This window comes from Trichosurus vulpecula, chromosome 1 (genome assembly GCF_011100635.1).
Source record: "Trichosurus vulpecula isolate mTriVul1 chromosome 1, mTriVul1.pri, whole genome shotgun sequence".
In the NCBI taxonomy this organism is placed as follows: Eukaryota; Metazoa; Chordata; class Mammalia; order Diprotodontia; family Phalangeridae; genus Trichosurus; species Trichosurus vulpecula.
In genome coordinates, this window is record NC_050573.1 from 438,583,123 (window position 1) to 438,604,143 (window position 21,021).

At 36.3% G+C, this 21,021-nt stretch overlaps 1 protein-coding gene across 4 annotated transcripts in view; it reads left to right on the forward strand.

The window, feature by feature from the left end:
• Nucleotides 1–14,715, forward strand: part of AP3B1 (adaptor related protein complex 3 subunit beta 1) — a 351,843-nt gene extending 337,128 nt beyond the window's left edge. For 2 of the 4 annotated variants that reach the window (XR_005010652.1, XR_005010653.1), the window contains one exon: nucleotides 1,587–1,667. Coding sequence is in view for 1 of the 4 variants with exons in the window: in XM_036762900.1 (XP_036618795.1) it covers nucleotides 1,587–1,725; nucleotides 13,994–14,147 (293 nt within the window). In the remaining 3 variants the exon portion in view is untranslated. Of the gene's footprint in view, nucleotides 1,726–13,993 lie in introns of those variants that run through there. The other 2 variants (XR_005010651.1, XM_036762900.1) reach the window with 2 other exon arrangements.
• Nucleotides 14,716–21,021: the final 6,306 nt, after the last annotated feature.

Consider the following 21,021-nt stretch of genomic DNA (forward strand, 5'->3'; position numbering starts at 1 on the left):
CATTAATGACAAGAGTGTTAAGGTTAAATATGAAGCAATGCATTCACCTCTCTGAGTGCTATCCATCTTTCCATTTACAGGAGCTTGACAAAAGTACTGGCTTTGTACAACATTTCCTTTAATTACATGCTGCGGGAAACAGGCTTTTAACATAAACATAGTTGCATTCATTTATTCAGCAGTCGCTCTTCAATAGAGCTTAATGGAGAAGGTTTAAATCCTAAATGAGTACGCACATCTCTCAGCAGTGTTATGGCAGCCACTGTGCTTGGCTTAAAAGCAACGTCTGACTGCTTTTGTAGGTTTTAAAGCTTTTGCCTGATATTGAAGTTAAACAGTCGAAGACAGAACATACTGTCCTCAGAGTTTTGATAATGGTTAAAGCTTCTCTTTGCTCAAAGCTGGGTAATCGTATTTGATGTTTTGCTGCATAAATCAGATTATGATGGTGGCCTTTAGTATCTTGCTACTGCTAATTATAGGGGTTTGTTTCCTCTTCGTTTTGGTATATGTTTAACACAGATAAAACATTCAGCCATGAAAATACAGAGCTTTTAAGGAAAATGTTTCAAATCAAATTGTTATCATTTCCATGAACATCATAAATTACACTTAAATACAACTTTCCCAAAGTTTTGACTAATGCAGTGTTAAGTTTGAGTCACATTTGATATGTGATACTTGGGTTTTGTTTTTAATCTAGGTACTAAATTACAGTAATATAGCAAGTATTTTGCATTATGCTGTGTTTGTTCACTAAATATTTTGATATGAATTTTTTCCAAATTTGGAGGCATGCCTTGTGTTAACCTCATTTCCTTTTGTTCAAGATTTTAATTAACTTAGTTGCATTTCTAAAATTTAAAATAGTATTGACTGTTACTCTAGAAGCTAAGATGTTCTTTTATTTTCTACTTAATGGTTTTTACTCCTAGATTTGTAGCTGAAGTTTTAATTGTTTAATTATAGTGCCATGACTTAGTCAGACGCTGTCATCAGGTGTAACTTGTCTGAAGGTACTTTTTTTTTTTTACAAATCAGGTGGTAACTGAGTGAATCATTGATAAGGTAACTTTGATCATTCTGAGTTCATGAGGACAAATAGTCTTCAGATAATGGCTGCTCATAATTCCGGAATCCACTATGATTTGCCCTCAACTAATGTGTCTCAATAAAATATGTTTGAATGAATATTTATAAGCTAAAAAGGAAAAAGCTTGTTTATGTAGTCTCAGATTAATTGATTATATTTTTAAAGGAACTGAAATTGAGATTTCATCTTTGTATTTCTGCCATTTTATTCTTTAGTACTTGAGCAAATCCATTAAGGGAGGAAAATTGCTTTGACTGCATCAGGAAATAATATTTCCACACATTTTTCCTGTGATGGGAATATGTAATTATTTAGAAATAGTAGCAGTTCATTTTTTAATTATTATGAATTTAACTTATAGCATACATTCTGAGGGATTACTTTGTTAATAAAAGTAACTCCTTAAAAACACTGGCTAGGAGGCATTAGTTTTTTCAAATGTGGTTTGCATGAAGATATGAGCTTATAACAGGTCTTCCTTTTAATATTACAGGAATGCTGACAGGAATGAATGAAACATCAGCTACAATCATTGCTTCACCACAGAATTCTGCTCCCTCTGTGATACTTCAGAAGATTATAAATGTAGCCAACCTAGGCATAGTCCCTTCTGGACAAGATAACATACATAGGTAATTTTTTCACTAACAAACGATGCGATAAAAATATATGGATATACGTAAATATAAAATCTGTGATTCATATTTGTCTTTTAAAAATGATATTCCACAAGTATAGTTGTATGCCTTTTTTTATGGTGGTACCTGTGGCACAAGTGATTAGATTTAACAGATGACATCACAAAAATGCAATATTTTGAGCCCTTCACAAGTGGAATGGACTGCCCCTTATGAGAGGACTCCAAGCAAAAACTGGATGACCCCTGGTCCCCAGTATGTTATGAAGTAGGGTTCCAGATTAGATACTCTTTGGTCTACATAACCTCTGAGTGCCCTTCTTATTCTGATTTTCTATGATTCTTTGACTTTAATAGCTTACCAGATAACTGACCCAGATTGCCTGTAGAGTCGCATCCTTAGTACATTGCTCTTGGGCCTTACTGAAAGAGATGAACTGTATCTCACCCTCCATAATAATAATGCTCTACATTTTAAGAAAAAAGAAAACCCCAAATGGGGTCATAAAGAGTTGGACACAACCAAAACGACTGAACAACAACAAAAAAAACCTTTATAGGCCTTGTAGCTTATGAAACGCTATCAAATCATTATCTCATTTGATGGCGAGGTAGGTAGAATAAGGAACTGAGGCTCAGAAAGGAGATAAACTGTTAGGAAGTATTAAAGTCATGGCTTGAACTCAAATCTTCTGACTCCTGGTGAATTACACAATGCTGCCTTTCCATCGTATATGGGCATTAAGTGTCCACTGAATTTAATCTACTGTTGACTTAGTTAATTCATTTCCAATAGGAACAACCTTAGAAGGCCTTGGAATTGGACTTATTATACATAAGGAAAGAGGAGAGTGTGGACATGTTCCTCAGTCCCAACTCTGAGTTTTCTCTCTATGACTCTGGTTTCCTTCTAGGGTTACTTCAAAGTTAAGACAAAGTCCAAAACGGGAACACTTTTCAGACCTCAAAAACTTTCAAATGAAGAGACTATGGGTCAATATCAGATGGAGAAAGAGCACTTGACTGGCAGCACAGAGAGATGGGCCCAGCTCTTGTTTCTGCTTACTCCTAATGTCCCTCCTTTCACCTCTAAAAGTCCACGAGTCTGGCAGTCAGGAGTCCCAAGTTTGGTTTCTTGCTCTGCCACTAACTAGAATATAAAATGAACACAAGATGTTAAGGCAGAAAAGGAGTTAGTCCAACACCCAGCCCTATTTTACGGAGAAGAGACGGGGTTTAATGAAAAGAGCTCCAGCTCTGGACTCGGAGGACCTGACTTTACTCCCTGTGCAATCATGGGTGACGCATTCAGCTTCTTTGAGACTTAGTTCCCTCATCTGTAAAGTAAGGTTGGACTTGATGATCTCCGAGATTCTTTCCAGTTCTTAAATCCAATGATCTATGAAGCCGAAATCCATGACTAATTAGCTACAGCACCAGAAACTCACTTCGCAGCCCTTACACCATTTGGCTGGTGATCATGGGCACCTCATCCTACAGGTTCAGGTCTCAGTTTCCTCTTTTATTACATGCAGTTACCTGCCCTGCCTGCTTCACAGGACTGTAGAATGGAAGAATAGACAGGAAAATACTATGGGAAGTTAAAAGTGCCATAATTCAGAAAGTGGTCTCATCAGTACCACTATAGATAGGCAATCCTGTCTATTATGTAGTTCAGTAATGAGAACTAGATGAGCCTTTAAAATAATAGATAATTAATGCTTCTCAGAAGAGCCAGAGAGAAGTATTTTCTTCATTTGCAGTTACTCCATTCTTCCAAATACAGAAGGAAAATGAAATAAGTGCAATAAGTTTTTTCCCCTCTTCTTAAGTGTTTGTTCCCTATTATCTCCAGCTTCTGTATAAAGCAGATGCTATTATGTTTAATTTGTGTGCCTCTGTAAATACAAATAATATAAGTTATTAGAATGCTAAAGCATATACTACCAGAAGCAATATTTTTACTTCGTTTGTAAAAATGAAATTCCATACTGTCCTTGCTGAGGCCTTACAGTGTTTGATCCCGCTGTTTAGAGCCTGCAAAATAAGTAGTAGAAGAAATATTGCTGTTTCTCTGTTACACACGAGGAACTAAAACTAGGGGAGGTTAAGGGACTTGCCCACGGCAACACAACTGGTCAATGGCAGAGATGCCAAGAGCCAAATCCAGGGTTTCTGGTCTAATCCTATTGGGGAACCATCGAAGAAACAGCTGTAACATCCCCCAGTTTAGCTGTTATTTGGCGTGATTGGTGGCATGAACCTCAGTGACTTTATTACAGCAAAATGCAAATGATCCAAGTCATGATAACAGTTGACTAAATTATCCACACTAATGGAAGAGGCATGCATAGCTAATACAAAACAGTAATAATCTAGGAATGATTTCTGTTTGATTTTAGAATGTGATCAGACACATGCACTCAAACAATCTTTATGCTCCTACACTAAGAACAGTGATAGTACAGACCCCCATCATCAGTGCCAAGGACGTGGCTGTCCATGGTGTCAAATTCTGTTTCTAATTTTTGCATTTTACTTTTAACTTGCAAAATATATCTATAATATTAAGATCAAGGGAGCTTCATAATGAGAAAGAATAAAGTGGGTGAGTACAGAGTCCTTTGTGCATTGATCCCACAAAGACATTCGAGAGGACTATTTTCCTTACATGACTTGTATTCCTCTTCTATATCAAAAGTACTATAAGTTTAGAATAAAATGGGCACAAATGTTATTCTTCATTTCATTTGAAGTTAAATGACTATTTATTTTAATAACAGAAGCTATCAGTTTGTCTCTTCATTGTGTTGTGTTAATGTTTGTATTACATGTACTTTGTATTATATTTCCATATTAGACTGAGTTTATTGTTGTGAGTTGGTATTGCACTTAACCTTATGTTAAAATACAAATTCCTCTGAGTTCTTTTACAACATGCTTTCAGGATGGCCTATTAATAAGCATTACTTTATTTTTACTTATAGCTCTTCCTTACCAAAGGAGTTGCCAAGGATCACATGACCAAATACCTGTCTCCCTGACAGTAGTGCACTATCTACCACACCAGGCTAGCTCTCTATAAATTAGGGAGGAGGTGCTTACCTGCATCAATAGAAAGATTTCTCTTAACCAGGAATTCCCAATACCAGTGAAATCACAGGTTCCTTCCCTCCCAGTAATAACTCACATTAATGTAGCACTTTTAAGGTTTACAAAAAGATGTTCAAACATTATCTTATTAGATCCTCACAACAGCTCTATCAGGAAGATTCTCTTATTGTCTTCATTTTGCAGATGAGAAAACTCAAGATTAGGGAAGTTAAGTGATTTGACCAGGGATGCACAGCTAGTATCTGAGGCAGGATTTGAATCTCAGCCACCAAATTCCTTTTTGTCAGAATGTTAGGAGTAGTCTTTTGTAAAGGAAAATTACATAGCAAAGGCACTTTTACACAGTGTTCAACATGAAAACCTTATTTGTTTTGGGGGAAATTCTCTGAAGGTTACAATATATTTTGACTTCTTAATGGACACTTTAACAAGAATAATAATATCTAAGTGTGAGAGGCAATATGGTATGATGGAGCAAGAATCAGCTTTGGAGTCAGGAAGACCTGCCTCAGACACATACTGGTTGTGTGACCCTAGACGAGTCACATAATCGCTTGGGTCCCATGCAACTTTCTTAAGCCTCTTTGTGAGCAAGTGCTCATCTGCATGCATACAGGGAATTGAAATCCTCATCTGGAGATCTCTGTGCTATTGAACTTATTGGTCCAGTCCACAGTACACACATGGACGTGCATATGCCACATCCATCAATAGACTGTCATTATAGAAGAAAATTCTTGTTGCTTGCCATTGGAATGTAGAACATTGGAATGAATTGTTTGAGAATAGCATTAAATACAAACCAAATAACATTATAGTCTGATGCTTTTCAGATTCTTGATGGATTTTGTATTAAGTACCAAATGAATTCTTATTTAAAAGAGTGACTAAGAAAATGATCCATTTTTCCTCTCAGGCAGAAAAATGTCAAGATACGAAGTTGAAGTTTTAATTAAGAAGTTGATCGAGACTAAACATAAAATGAAATTCCATAATACCTTACCAAAATGATCTGGCTGAAAGGAGGAAAAAAAAGGCAGTTCAATGTATGTGGCTTCTGCACTTCATTTTAAAAAGCAGCAATAGGTCCTATGTAGTCACTCATTAAAGGAACGGATCAATTGAAAAAATTATTTTGGCTATGAAATCAGCACTTATTTAATATAATTCTTCTGCCATGACATTTAGTTTTGCTTTAAAAATGAGTGGTAGCATCAGAGAGTCCATCAGAGTATTATGCTTTGAAAATCTGTGACTCAGATTTGTTCTATGAAAGTTCTGCTATTAATATTAATAAAAGGCCGTATGTTTTTGCCATAATATAGATAACTCAGTTATTAAAGGGGAAATCAAGAAAACATGGACATTGAAACCTTCCTCATCAAAAAGCTTTTATGAAGTCCTTTCCTGTGGTAGTACCATACCAAAAGAATATACGGACATGCTCAGCCCTTTGTAAGCTTATAATCTAAACTAACACAGACAAACTGACAGGAGTAAATAAAGAGTATGCAGAATACAGAATAAATTGTTATGTCAGATTCTAGTTATATCTTTTAGAGATTGATGGTAAATGAATTTTTATTGTTAATTGTTTGGGGTTTTGTTTTGGGGGAAAGGTGGGAGAGAGGGCACCACCAAAAAAGTGTTGGTGATAGGGAGTATCTTTTGTGTCAATATTTTTGTGTGTGCGTGGATTTTTTTAAAGATTAAATTCATTTTAGAAAAAGATAGATGAATTGCTGCAGGGACTCCATGTACAGGCAGAGCTCTCCATTGATGAGTCTAGCAGGGCTGAAGAGAGGAAACAGCTGAGATTTCAGAAAATTAGAGATCTCTGTATTGCTTATTTCAACTTCCTTTCTATCCTGCCTTTTACCCAAGTTGCTAATTAGTAGCAAAATGAGCTGGTTAGAGATTCATCTTTTGTTTAGTTAGCTTATTCTCTGATAAAGGTGTTAATGAGCAATAAAATGACCAAAAGCAGCAGAATAATCTACAGACTTCATAATCAGATCTTGAATAATAAAAACAAAAGATCGCTACTACATATCCAATTTTTTTCCCTGCATATACTGATACATTATATACTGATACATATATACTGATACATTTCTTTTTGGAGGTGGTGAGTTAGGGAATGCAGTAGATAAAACTGTTTCAACTTTTTCAGTCTTTGTCTCCATAATAGCTAAGTGCTCAAACAAGATAATATGTTATTGTTAATTATAGCAGCACATTACAGCTTTATCTTTCTATAAAGTTTGATTCGAAATAATCTTCGGACATACGTAACAAAAAATTTCAGTCTTTGAGTTATCTAAACTAGGAGTATCAAACATGCTGCTCACACACGTGATCCACAACACACTCAAGTTAGGCTGAGCCAGATTAAAATGTGATTGGGAAATATGTAACAAAATAAATAATGTAAAACAACATAGATAATGTTAACGTGTGGTTTTCTAAATCAGTATGCTCCCACAGCGATTCTGGGGTATGGTTTAGTGGCCCCTTGACATCGCTAGTCTAAACCAATCCAAGTTCTCATTCAGCCAGAGAGAAGGTCAAGGTTCACATTCAGTAGTACCAGTTTTGTTGGTGAGAACTGCTGATTATTTGTGCTGCTGCCCATGATAGTTGGGTCGTGCCTTTTCACGGTCAGTAAGTTAGCCTTTTAAAAAAAAAATGCTTCTTGAGTGAAAGCCTTTGCCCTGCCCTGATTTCATGTTACTTCTTAGCTTATTGAATTAACATTACAAAAAAACTTTCATTATTGCTTTTAATCAGTACTTTATATTCATTTTATATTCTTGTTTTGGTCTTATTCTCCCTCTCCCTTGTTAATTGCAGATATTTGTTGTGTTTGTGAAATAGAAGCAATATTCTTAATTTGTGGGTAAATATAATATTAGTGGAATAGGTTTGTTATTACCACCCTGGTCATTAGCTATTAGGGGAAAGCCAAGTGCTGTAAATGGAACAGTGTATCCATGGCAACATGCAGTCCAACTTTTAACTTAACACATTAAAAAGGCATTTTAGTTTTTTTTCCCCCCAGACTTAAACAGCAACAGTGACAGTGATCTTTGGTCAGGTAGTGTTCAAAATGAGCTTGGTTAGTCTCTAACAGTTAGAGTCTAACCTGTCAACTTGTATATCCATTAATTGCCACAGAATATCTTTGGTGGCCTTTAATTGAGTAAACATCCTGTATATAATATTTAATTATTTTTATCTTAAAAGAATCTTAAAAATATCATTCAACTCACTGGATCGTTCTGCTAACTCAGCCCCAGTTAGCCCAGGATTGCATATAGTTTATTTCTTGTACCTTCTAAAGATGTAAAACCTCAACAGTATTTGAAGTAGCCCTCGTGATAATATTTTTTGTCCATCGCTAATGTTTGGTGTCTCAGCATCCCAACTTCATGAGTTCTGACGATCAGTCTTATTTCATCTTCCAGGAAGCTGTCTTAATTTTTAGAGTTGTGTATGTGGGTGGGGGTCCCCCCTAAAAAAATCCTTATTGATTTTGATTCTGAAATAAGATTAAAGGTTTGTAGAACCTGTTTAGACTTGAAGTTAATCAAAATCGATGGTTCTTTCACAAGGTGGTTGTTGTCCACTAGAGGACAGCACTGCTTTTGTATCTGACTGCTTTGAACTACAGTATATAGGCATCATTTTCTTTGAAAAATCAAGCAAGGACCTCACAGTTGACCAGAAGGAATTATTGGATATTTGCAGAGCTAACCAAATCAGAAAGATAACTTTAAATTTAAAATATTCTTAATTTTGCCATTTGTTAGGCATTCTATTCTGTTACTACTGAAATTTATGAATAGGACTATTTTCTGTTAAAATAATAGAAAGTGTATCCTTATTGCTTTTTTCTGCCATATTCACTACTTTTTTGAAAAAAAAAAAAAGAATCTAAGTAAGAGATAGTGGCTTAAGAATTACGTTTTAAGATGTTGGTGAGGGGAGGTTTTAATCCTTTTGTTTTTAAATATCTTTCCCTCCCTCCCACCAGTCTGTGTGTCATCCCCCCTCTCAGGGAGGCAGGGAAGGGGGGGGGAATTTTTTCTTCTTCACACCCTCTGAGTTTGGGAAATAAACAGAGTTTGCTGTGTAGAAGAAAGATAATGTGTCATTAAATAAAAGCTAGTTGGTTTAGAGTATGGAATATATTTAGTATTTCTAAAAACCAGAATAGAGAATAGCTTGAACTAAGTAGTATTGGGGATAGATTATTTTTGTCTAACTGGTACATTATATTACATTTGTGTAACTGATGTATTACATCTTGGTATTGAAGAATTAATTTTGGAAATTATTAAAGAGATATTGACATTTATGAATTTGAACTAAATTTAAACTTTTCTCTCAATATTAAGTACCCTAGGATTGTCTCTTAAAATATAATTGTATATCCAACTTTTAAAAATTTGTAGTTTATAGATTTTTCTCCCTGTTCATAGTATTTTCTGTATCGTTACTGTGATTATGCTAAATCAGCTTAATAAGATAGTAACAATTTTTAAATCTTTATTTCATTTCAGCTTTTTGGAAAATATTGCCTCATAGCAATTCACTCTGGTATTTGGAAGTAGGAAACTAATTCAAACCAGGATTTCTTACGTACAAGCATTGTGCAACTTCATTACACATTTGTCAACTTTGGACTAATTATTTTTGTACAGCGAGGGCAGGGCATTGCATCTTGTGATCGTCTTTCTTACTAATAGGATTCTGTCTGCTTCAGCAGGCAGTAATTGAAGGCTTCATGTACAGGGTAGGAAAAAAAAGTTTTAGCCTGAGTGGGCCATTGTCACAGCTTCTGGTAACCAGTAGAACAGAAAACAGGAGAAAATTGAACTCAGAATAGAAAAATCAGGGACCAGGAAGGCTACCCAAGAGAAGAAAAAGCATGTCTTAGAGCTGTTTGCATTAACTCTAGCAAATCTTGTTCTGTGCTTAGGGGTTTTGTTTTTGTTTTTGTTTTTTAAATTCTGTTTTTGAATGCCCTGGAAAAGTAATGCAGCTTTTGCGACAAATACCATTTTAAAGATGATTTTAACATAAATATCTTAATTGCTTACATTTAGGTACAGAATTATTTTGTTCACTCAAACTAAGGGGATTTGGAATCCCCAGACAGCTTCTCACAAATCCAGAGAAAATGTATTTTAGGTGCATGAACATGTTTTAGATACTATTGATATCTCATTTGTTGTTATTTGACTGGTTTTGATTACCCTGATTAGCATTAGTTAAGATAGAAGAACTTTTCAGGAAATTGGAACACATTATTTAGAGTTTAGTAGCCAACTTATTTTCTTCTGTTTTTAAAATCCTAGTAATGTTTTATATGCTCCAAAGCATTAAATGCCAGCATCTTAGTATCGTATATCTGTGGACCTCCATTTGGCAAGGTGAAATACAAGCATATCCTCGCTGCGATGACTTGCGTGATCTTGGACAAGTCAGATCACTTCTGGACCTCATTTTTTTCATCTATAATAAAAGAGTGGTTGGAATGATCTCCAAGGTTCCCTAGAGCTAAAGTCCCAGTTTTCGCTGGGTAATATTAAGCAACTAGTACTTGGTAGGGAATGAATTGAAAAATTATGAAAAATACCTCTTAATAAGATAGAACCCATCTTAAATAGACAATACATTTTTAACTGTCAGCCCACTTATTTGTTCTCATTTACTCTGTTACTGTTTTTCGAGGTTGGTTGGTCTCCTAGTAGACCCTCCCTGTATCACAAGAACTCCATTATAAAAGCTCAGCATTGCACATCCACTGAGATCTCATTTGAAAAAGCACATGCTTTTCTTTATAAAAAGAAAAGAAAAAGTTAAATACGGAATTTGATTAGAAAAAGGGTCAAATCGAGGGCTGGAAATTTGTTCGTATGCTTTAAAAAGAAAACCTCCCCATAAAGGTTTTTGAAGATGGTGACAGTTACCAAAGAAGAAAATTAGTTTATGTGATTAAAGACAAAGTACCCATTCAGTAAGCATGAGAAGCAAAACAATGTTGACCCAACATGGAGTCAGATACCTTCCAGGCAAAAAAAGTCACAGTTTAACATATGTTTTAAGCCAAGTACAACCTAAATGCTCTAATGATGTTGGCTATTACTTTCTATAGCTGTGTAATTGGCACCAGTGGTCTTTCTGATCATTAATCTTGCATCTAAAAATTAGTTACTTTGTCTTGTATGAACTTATTTAGAAATACTTCTAAAATGATCACCTTGTGACAGTAGGTTAGGACTGGGGTCTGGCTTATGGTTCCCTGACATCAAGTTGGGGGAGGGGTGGTGACATACACATTTGCTTTCTACAATCCAAAACAAACCACACTGTGATCACACTGTGTTCCAATTAAATACATCTTTTTTGAACTGTGAAATGAGAATGTCAGAACATCTGATCTTCTGGTCTTCTTTAAGGCAGTGCTTCCAACACTGGTACCCACCAGAACACAGAGACCTTGTTAAAAAACACAGTTGCTTTTATACTAGCTAACAGCTCTCTTGCTGGAGTGATTTGTTTAGCATGTTTCCACTGCAGAGCAAATGCATACCTCCTCTCTTTCATGTCCTTATTTGTTAGAGCATTTTGAGAATTTGGTGGTAATAGGATTTAAAAAACATGTACAAGAAACTAATTTTAATCTGCATAAACATACTGACACCAAAATTGACACATGTCTCTGATGAATTTTGCATTATCATAACATTGGCTCTCTACCACTTTAAGTTTTTAATAGAAAAGTAAAAACGTGCCTTGGGGCTGTGCAGCACTAAAACTGAAAACTGCGGGCTTTGTGTTCCTATTCAGACATAATCTGTTTCTCTGTGGTCCCATGACACAAGTGTTAAGTAAATAAAGGGACTAATAAGACTATTGTTTACATAATTATAAACCTGTCAGAATCAACTGGAGAAATAAGGGGCTTTACATTATGGATTGAATGACCAAGATTATAGACAAAAGTAACTGTAATAAACAGGATGCTCAAGTGATTAGCTAGCCTCTGGTAACCTGATTTGACACAAATGTGATTTTCCTAGGAGGCAGAAATACCTCAGAATTTTGGACAAAAGAAATCCCACAGGCCTGTAATAAGCCTCATATAAGAAAGGTTATTTAAGAGCTGTGGACCCTCGGAATGGAAATTGAGCACACATTGCCTAGTCTCTTGAGACTAAGAGTCTGACAAAGAGCAAGTTGGTGTGTAATAGAGTTTCATAAATACATACATATATATGATGTATTTTATATACTCACCCATATTTTCTGCCCTTCCATCTGATAACTTCAAGAGTAACCTCCCTTAAGTGGAAAAACTTTGTTCTTTTTGATGTCCTTTACAAATGCCCAATGTGTTTTAGTACATAAAGAAATGTTTTCAATTCATATGACAGATAAATGGTTAAGGGTCGGGTTTTTTTTTTCTCACCTTGTCAATAACCCATTATTAGCTAGCATTTTAAAATATAATTTAAAAGACTGTCGTTATTTTCAGTTTATCAAAGTTAGAATATTTGTTTTCCTTTTGATGCATTATTCTAATTATTGTTGGGAAACTGTTTTTCATGATTATGTTTAGGGCTAAAAATGGCCTGTTAGCTTTCCCCAAAAAATAAATGTAACATGTTAGAGATTTTGATGTGATTTTTAAAAAATCAAAAAGAAATTACTTCTCATTTAAAGAGAATCTGCTTCCTGCTTAAGTGGCTAATATTTTAATTAAGTCTGGAGTGAAGTTTTTTTGAGTGTCTCCTGATAAACTCCCTCTTTTATGTTGATGGTAATTAAACAGATCCCTGAAGACCACAGTAGGCACTGTGTAAGGCCCATGCTAATTGTCAGACATGAGACACTGACCAGTTGGTTTGCTCCTGAATAGCCCACAGCATGCTATCAGCCCAGCAGTTTTATTTTTATGTATTGTGAGCTGTTGTCAGGGCTAACTGGGTTCTATTGTGACTGAAGATGTTGCGCAAATTGAGGCAGATGGCTCTGATTCAGACACGTGTCATTCAGAAAGGGGAAAGGGGATTGGCCCTGAAAAGTGGGGTCACAACAGGTCACAGACCTGCTCTACACTTGTTAGTGTTTTCAAAAGCTCATGCGCAGCAACTTTGTTGTGCTCTAGTTTGCGTGCCCCCCCCCCCAAAATGTATGGTTTGTTCTTTATGGGATATGGAGGACTAGGTGGTTGCCATCCTCTTCCTTCCTGTCTCTGGGGCTTGGCTGTGCATGCAGAATGAATTAGCAGGATTGACAGAAGTTCATTGTGTTCAAAATGGCTTTTCAGTCAATTGCAGTGCTTAAAAGGCTACTTTTGCTTTTAATTCCATGTAATTAGTAGGTTCTTCGTGTCTTGGAATGTAGTAATAGAGCATTAGTCCTTAAGTTTCCTCTCATATTCAAAAGGAAAAAAGGGGGATCTAATGTTCTGAAAGTACAAGAAAAGCAAGTAAGTACTTCATTGATTGTTTTCACTTGATTCCATTTCAAGTCATCATCACTAGAGATTGAATCTTTCAACTTGACTGGACTCATTGGTGAAAATATGAACATTTCCAAAGGAAACATTTTCACTGTGTATAGAGGAGAAAGGTTTTTTCCCTCCTCTACATACCCTCCCAAAAAGACTTTTAAAATTCAAACTCTTGGAAAGATGCCTTTGTGGACAGAAAATAACATTGAGAGGGAAAATAGAATGGTGCACTTTAAGTGACTAGATCCAAGGCAATATATTAAATATCAAGTGAATTAATATACTTTAAAATTACCCCTTATGCCCCCCAAAATACCGTACTCTATAAATGAGGGGCTATTGAAGTGCAGATTCACATTTAAACCTCTAAATTAAAGAGTCTTCACTTTCTTGTGCACTTGACAAACTCTAAAATTGCAGACTTTATGGTCAGTATGTTGTACAGTTTATTAATTTTCTAAAGAATGCTTGGGTTTGGGTTTTCTGGTAGTAGGGGTCCTATTCTTAGATTATTTCATTTAGGGGGAAAAAAGTTCTGTTAAACTCATTTGACTTTAGGAACGATATGCTGTCTTCTCTCTTCCCCCTCATCATGAAGATCTCTTCACTTTTTTTCCTCCAGATTTGCAGCTAAAACTGTGCACAGTGGGTCACTGATGCTAGTCACAGTGGAGCTGAAGGAAGGCTCTACAGCCCAGCTCATCATAAACACTGAGAAAACGGTGATTGGTTCTATTCTGCTGCGGGAGCTGAAGCCTGTCCTGTCCCAGGGGTAACCTGCTTACATCTGGACCTCAGAATCTGGCACACAACAAAAGTGCCTGGCATCCGCTACTGCTGCCTTTCATTTATAATAATAGCCCTTCCATCTGGCAGTGGGGGAAGAATACACTCTTGACATTCTTGTCTCCTGCTTTAGAATGCTAGTGTGTATCTATCATGTATGCAGTGCTTGCCCCCTTTTTTTTTCGGTTTGCTAACCAAAGAACATATATTTTACTGTCAGTTATCTAAACTCTTGAATCTATGTGCCATATCTTCTCCCCTGACACTTCTACCCTTTTTCCTTGACTTTTCCTAGTTCTGATGAATAAATGTTGAATAATTAAAGTTCATTGGAAATCAGTTTGCCTTTACCAATAAACAAAAATTTTAACAGAATGGAGCTGATCTCCCAGCTAGGCATAGGATAGTGAAGATGTCTGGAATTAAGCAAGAGAACAGTGGAATATTTGCAAAATACTATTGTTCAGTGAGTCTCTGTGTCATAATCATTTGCTGACAGACTGCTGTCATCAGATTTTCTGAATGGTAAAGAATAAATAAAATAGCATATAAATAGTGTCTCTGCTTTTTTCTTGGTAACCAATCACCACCTATTTTAGAGTCCATTAATTCTGAAACTGTTCAGTAAGCAAGGGAGCCACCAGGATTTTGTTACCAAAACAAAACATTTTCCAATCCTTGGTCAGTGTCAAAAAGAAAATAATTGGTAAATATTTTTCAAAAACTTTGTGTTGCTGAACAAAAGCCATCCTTCCAGAACAGTCAGCTCACAGAATAGCAGTTCATGAGATTTGATTACAAAGTCTACTATTGCTGCTGAATAACCTCTTTAAATTGTACTTCATATTGTTATAGTGATCCTTGATGGTCCAGTAGACCCAAGTTGGGAGAACTGACATTCTTTAGTGTGAAGCTTATAGAAGGACTCACTCGTAGGAACATGGATTTCAGAAATAACATCAAACCAAGCTGTATGAAAAACACATCAAGTGATAAAAAATTTGAGACTTGGAAGATTTTTATTGTTAGACTGACTTATATTTGCAAAATCTTGCAATCAGGTTTTTAATTAAAATTCTTCTCCAATTTGAAAGTCTTTCTTTCTAAACCCTTTTCTCCCAATGACTGCTCCAATGGCAAATTAGTCATATAGTATTTGGTTGATTTGTTTACCTCAGTTTGTACTAGTTCATTGCTGTTCCCCAATCTCTGCCCCACCCTACAGTCCTCCCCACCCCCATCAAAAATAAAAACTCCTTTTAGGAGATCAGTTTAGATTTGAATGAATACTGGAGAAAAAGAGAAGAGGAAGAAAGAATTTTAATAAGGTCATTGGGAACATACAGTTTGAGAGAAATAGAACAGTCTGGGAAATTCTTAAAATGTTCTGATTTATGTGCTGCAGAGAAGTCTGGTAAGAGAGCTATGATTATCTGAGGACATCCCTCACTCTAAAATAGTATACTGTATTTTCTCTTAAGTGATACCCTCAAGTACCACTGTGATTATACTAAGTTTGGCGTTTCTATTGTTCCTCCTATTTTCCAAAGGTTTGTCATTTTGGATTTTTAAGTTTCTGTTTAACTTACAACATTATTATTGAAAAGAAATACACAGTTTGACAAACCAAAGGCCCTTGGCTGTAAATTTTCAAATTCTAAGGGATCTTATCTCAAAAAAACAGGACCTACGATACTACTTTTTTCTGTATTTTGGCACAACCACAGAGAAAAGTATAATAATTATGACTGCTTATTTTTGGATTTAAAGTCTATTTAATAGTATGACTCTTACATGTTTCCATTTGACACTTTTAACTCCAGTAGCTTAATGTGATTGAAGCATTTTTATATACATGATATTTGAACCAGATTTTTTTTGAAGAAAAGTGATTCAGAATTCCTTGCCCAGAATTCCTTTGACTATCATATTCTGTGATTGTCCTTAAATTATTCCATAGAGTTGAGTTAGCCAAAGTTAAAGTCCTAATTCTAGCTACACTTTTTAAATATTTTGATGTTCACTTAATGGGACATTTTATATACACCAATTTGAAGGACTATGTTGGTATTTTCTACCTCATATTACAGTACAAAAATAGGGCTTTTCCTGTCTTTTGATTTGAAAAATAATTTTATAAGATTGAAGAGAACCCAAAAATGATCACATTAAAAATACTATGTGTACTGCCTTTGGCTATTCCCATTTATAAATTTTTTAATGAAAAGAGTTTGGGGTGTGTGTATGTTTTTTAAAGGCTTTTGACTACAGGATCTAAGTTTATGAATTTGCATGTTAGGGGAGTGAGTGAAAAGCCACTATACTAAGTACTAAGGTTGGTTAAATAATATAATTGGAAGATACGGAAAAAAAACTGTGTACATATATACCCTCTTTTTTTTCTCATCAGCTGTTTTTGTTTTTCTCATCAGCCATTTGGATCATGGAGGTCTCACATGAAATAATCTAATAGCTTATTTACCTTTTGTGTCATGTAGGAAATAGTCACAGAATCTCAGGGTGGGAAGGGACCTCAGTGTCCATCAAGTCTAAACAGTACCAGAGCAAGAATTCACTCTGTTATATTTTACAAGTGATCATCTATATTTTGCATAAAGATCTCAGTGAAGGAGAACCCAGTACTTCCCAGAGTGGCCCACTCCACTTTTGGATAACTAGCCACTAGGAAGTTTATCCCTACATCCAGCCTAAAGTCTCCTCTATGAAAGTTCAACCCATTACACTTAGTTGAACTTCCATGGCAATTTAAGTTTGGGCTCTGCTGGCACAGGCTTTGAGAACACTTATTCAACTGCCTTTCACATGCATGATTCATTTACAACTTTGTATTAACTACTGAGCCCATGCTTGAAGCCCTTCTATCATGACAGACTAGCCTAGGCAGTTTTGAAGAAGTATATCACCATGTTGGCAGAAGGGTGATACATCTTTTGGCCAGAACAACTATTGAAGCCCATCCAGTAAGTCATTGAGTTGAGCCAGTGAAAGGAATATTTCTATACAATAAATAGTAACATCCTTGGGGTATTTTAGAATATGAAACAAACAGGACTTTAACACTCCTCTGAGCAAATAGAGCATTTGTAGAGCTAAATGTTCTTATAATATGCAGTTTATTCATCAGTAACCCATATGAATGGCTGCATGGCACCACAAGTCTCCAGCTTTATAGAAGTAACAGAAAATTGAAGTGTGACAAAAGAGTTAATCTGTGGGTAGTTATTTATCACACTCTATAGACAAGTTCTTTTATTGAGTTTATGGAGGATATGAAGGGGTGTAAGAAATAGCCCATATACACCCTCAGCAATATAGAGATTTCTCTCAATTTCTAAACACCAAGTTGGAAATAAAATATATGTGTGAAAGGCAATTGCATGCTACTTTTTCCTATTCCCCACCACCTAACCCAGAGCTTTTCCCTCCAAGGATAACAGTCAAACTCTTAGACTCTTTCTCTCTTAAGGGAAACTGTCTGATCAGCAAATCTCTTCCTTACCACCTCCTTTCTTCCTGAGGAGTTTCATCCAACATGCATGCTCCTACCTTTTGTCATTCAAAGATCTTTTACATCCATCTCTGACCACCACCTTTTTCTCATGTATCTACACTCCTTAATCCCAGTCCTTCTTTCTCTGCTGTTTTTTTTAAGGATCTATTATCCCTGAAAGACCTATTTCTAGTTCATCTCTCCCTCCCTTTATTCCATTTATAAGAGACACACACACACACACACACACACCCACCCACCCACCCACCAAGATTCATGTATCTTTTTGTCTCCTACATACTCAATAGTGCTCTGCACACACCCCAAGAATGGTGGTTTTGGTCAGTAGGGATATTCTTTCTAGTAATGGTAGCCGCCTGAGGGTTCCTATAACCAGAGAAAATTCACCCTGCTCTCAGCCCAGCCAGTTTGCGCTTTGGATGACACATGAAAACCTCTCTCAAGCACCTTACCTTTCTAGCTTGGTAGAACCCTCCACTGGCGCAGCCTCTGAGAACTTAGTCACCTTCATGCCACAATGAGGTGCTGCAGTAGGATTGTAAGGGAGATTCTACATAGGTCTGTTGTTTAATATTTGTCCTAATGGTTATTGAATGGAGCCAGAATTAGTCATAAACATTTACTATGTGCCCATTATGTGCCAGGCACTGTACTGAGCGCTGAGGTTAGAAAACACCTCTCAAGGAACTCACAATCAAGTGGGAATGAACTAGGCATAACAAAAAACTAGTGGTATAACCAGTCCCTTACTCTAGAGGCTTCAGTGTCTCCCTAATGCTACATAGATAAAATATCTCCCTGACATTTAAAACCCGTCACAATCCATCTCTAGGCATCTTTCAAATGAAGAAATTCAAGCTTTCAATAATCATGAAAAAAACCAAATATTTTAAAATATTTATTAGTAAATAATTAGAAAAATACCCATTAAAGCAACTTTGAGGTTCCAGCTGGCAGACTGACAAAGATGACAGAAGAAGAAAATGACAAATACTGCAAGAAAACAGGTAGATGAGTGAACTGCGAATATGAATTAGAGCTATGAATCAGCACGGCCATTCTAAAAAATGATTTGGAACTATGCCCAGGAAGTTATCAAACCACATGCCCTTTGACCCACTATGCCACTACTACTAGGCCTATGCCCCAAAAATATCAAAGAAAGAGGAAATGGATCTATAGGTACAAAAAGATTTGTAGTAGCTTTCTTGGAAATTAAGGGGGTGTCCTATTGAGGAATGGCTAAATAAACTGACGTATGTGAACATTATGAAATTCATTGAGCCTTAAAGTATGAAATGGTTTCAGAGGAAAGTGGGAAGATCTATTTGAACTGATGCAGAGAGGGTTGAGCAGAACTAGAAGAATGATTTATACAATTATAGAGAAAAACAAGTGTGAAAGAATTCATCACTTATTGATAAACCACAAGTTTATTTTAAGAATGGTTTATATTTTTAAAAAAAGAATGGTCTATATGGTTTGCAAGAAAAAGAATGAAATCAAGCGTGTCACCCACCTCCTGAGAAGTGCGCAAAGAGACGTATGTTTTTGGACACGGCTAATGTGGGAATTTGTTTTGCCAAGCTATGTGGATATATTTTATGGAATTTGTTTTTCAGATGTTTTTTTTTTAATTTTCCAGAGGTGGGGAGGAAGGAAAAGGGATGGTGGAAGGGACAGATTTTTTTTAAGATACTTGTTACTTGGGAAAAAAAAAGTAAAAAATAAAATAAAAAATCTGGCTCCAACCTATCCTTCCATACTGATTGATTGCACAGTCTTTCTCTTCGAGCACTATCTCTAACCAAACTGGCTTATTTCATGTTCCCCACACACAAAGCATCCTCCTGTCTCTTACATCATTCTATCCCCGCTCGGGCTGTCCTCCAATGCCTGGAATGCTCTCTCTCTCTTCACCTATGTTCCATGGATTCCATTGTTCCCTTCAAGTTTCAGTTCATGTACCACCTCCTTCGAGAGGTCTTTCCTGTTTATCTGATCTGTTTGTGACCTATCCCTTCACTTTTTGTTTATATCCTATATTTACTAATCTGTGAACATGTTGTATTCTCTCTTCCCCACTCCAATCCCCTCGCCCCATATACTATAAGCTTCTTGAAGGCAACTTCTGCCTCATTTGTTTCATATACTGTGCCTAGCACAAGGCCTAATGGACAGTAGGCGGTACTCTTAAAATGCTGATCGATCTCTTTGGAGCTCATTACAATTTTGTACAACTAATAGCATTGCAACAGTCTATTCAGTCACCAGGAGGTTTATCATCTGTATCCTAGAAGGGGGTACCAATGCCCATGAAATTAACAGATCCTTGAAGTATTAAAACAGATATTGCAACAGTAATCTTTCTATTATCTTTTTGCGTATGTGTGATTCTGATTTAGAAACCTAACCCCATTGATAACATTCTTTATATAGGAAAGTACATCCAAGATTTCAAACTACAAACTTAACAAGCAGGCCAGAAGAGTGTGAGAAGAGCCCACATTGCCAGAGGAGTGAAGAATATTACAGAAAGGAGAGACGACTGAGCTGCAGTGGTCTGAGAAGTCCTGGTAGAGGACAGGCAGGTTTAGCTAAAGGTCAAAAGATTGGTAAGGTTTACTTAGAAAGAGAGGACAGAAGTTCTGACGATGATCCAGTTTTTTATTGAAGCATTTCGCCATATAAAAAGAGGGATCTAGTAGGTTTGTATACTCATCGGTCTTTAACTGAAATGCCATGGGATGAGAAGCATCCAAATTAGATGGATTATAATAAGTCCTAGATTCCCCCTTCCCTACATCCACCAGTCAGGACACTATTTTATCTTGGGCAAGTCACCTTCTCTGAGCCTGTGTTTCAGTAGCAGCGTGGAATGCTAGATTTGAAGGGGGAAAAAAAAAACAACCTATGTTCAATTTCTCCCTACCCTCCTCCCACCCCATCTGCTCAGATACTAGCTGTGTGACCCTGGCAAGACACTTAACTCCATTTGTAAAAGGAGGGCATTGGACTCACTCCTCCCTTCCAGATCTAAAGTTAGGTGCCTGTGGTCTATAAAATGAAGGGTTTGGCTAGACTAGATAGTCTCTAGAGGTCTCTAAGGTTCTAAATTGATGTGTATCTGTGTCTCAAGACTATCTCCTCTATTACTGCTGCCTGGTTATAGATGGAGAAAGAAACCAAATAGGGCATTTGGGCAGTTGATGGAGAGTTGAACAAGTGAAGTTTCCATATTTATTTAAGCAGTAACATGATAGTTTCATGATATTTGGATCTGAAAATCCAACATGCCTGAGCCTCTTACCTGTCTGTGATTTTCTAGAATA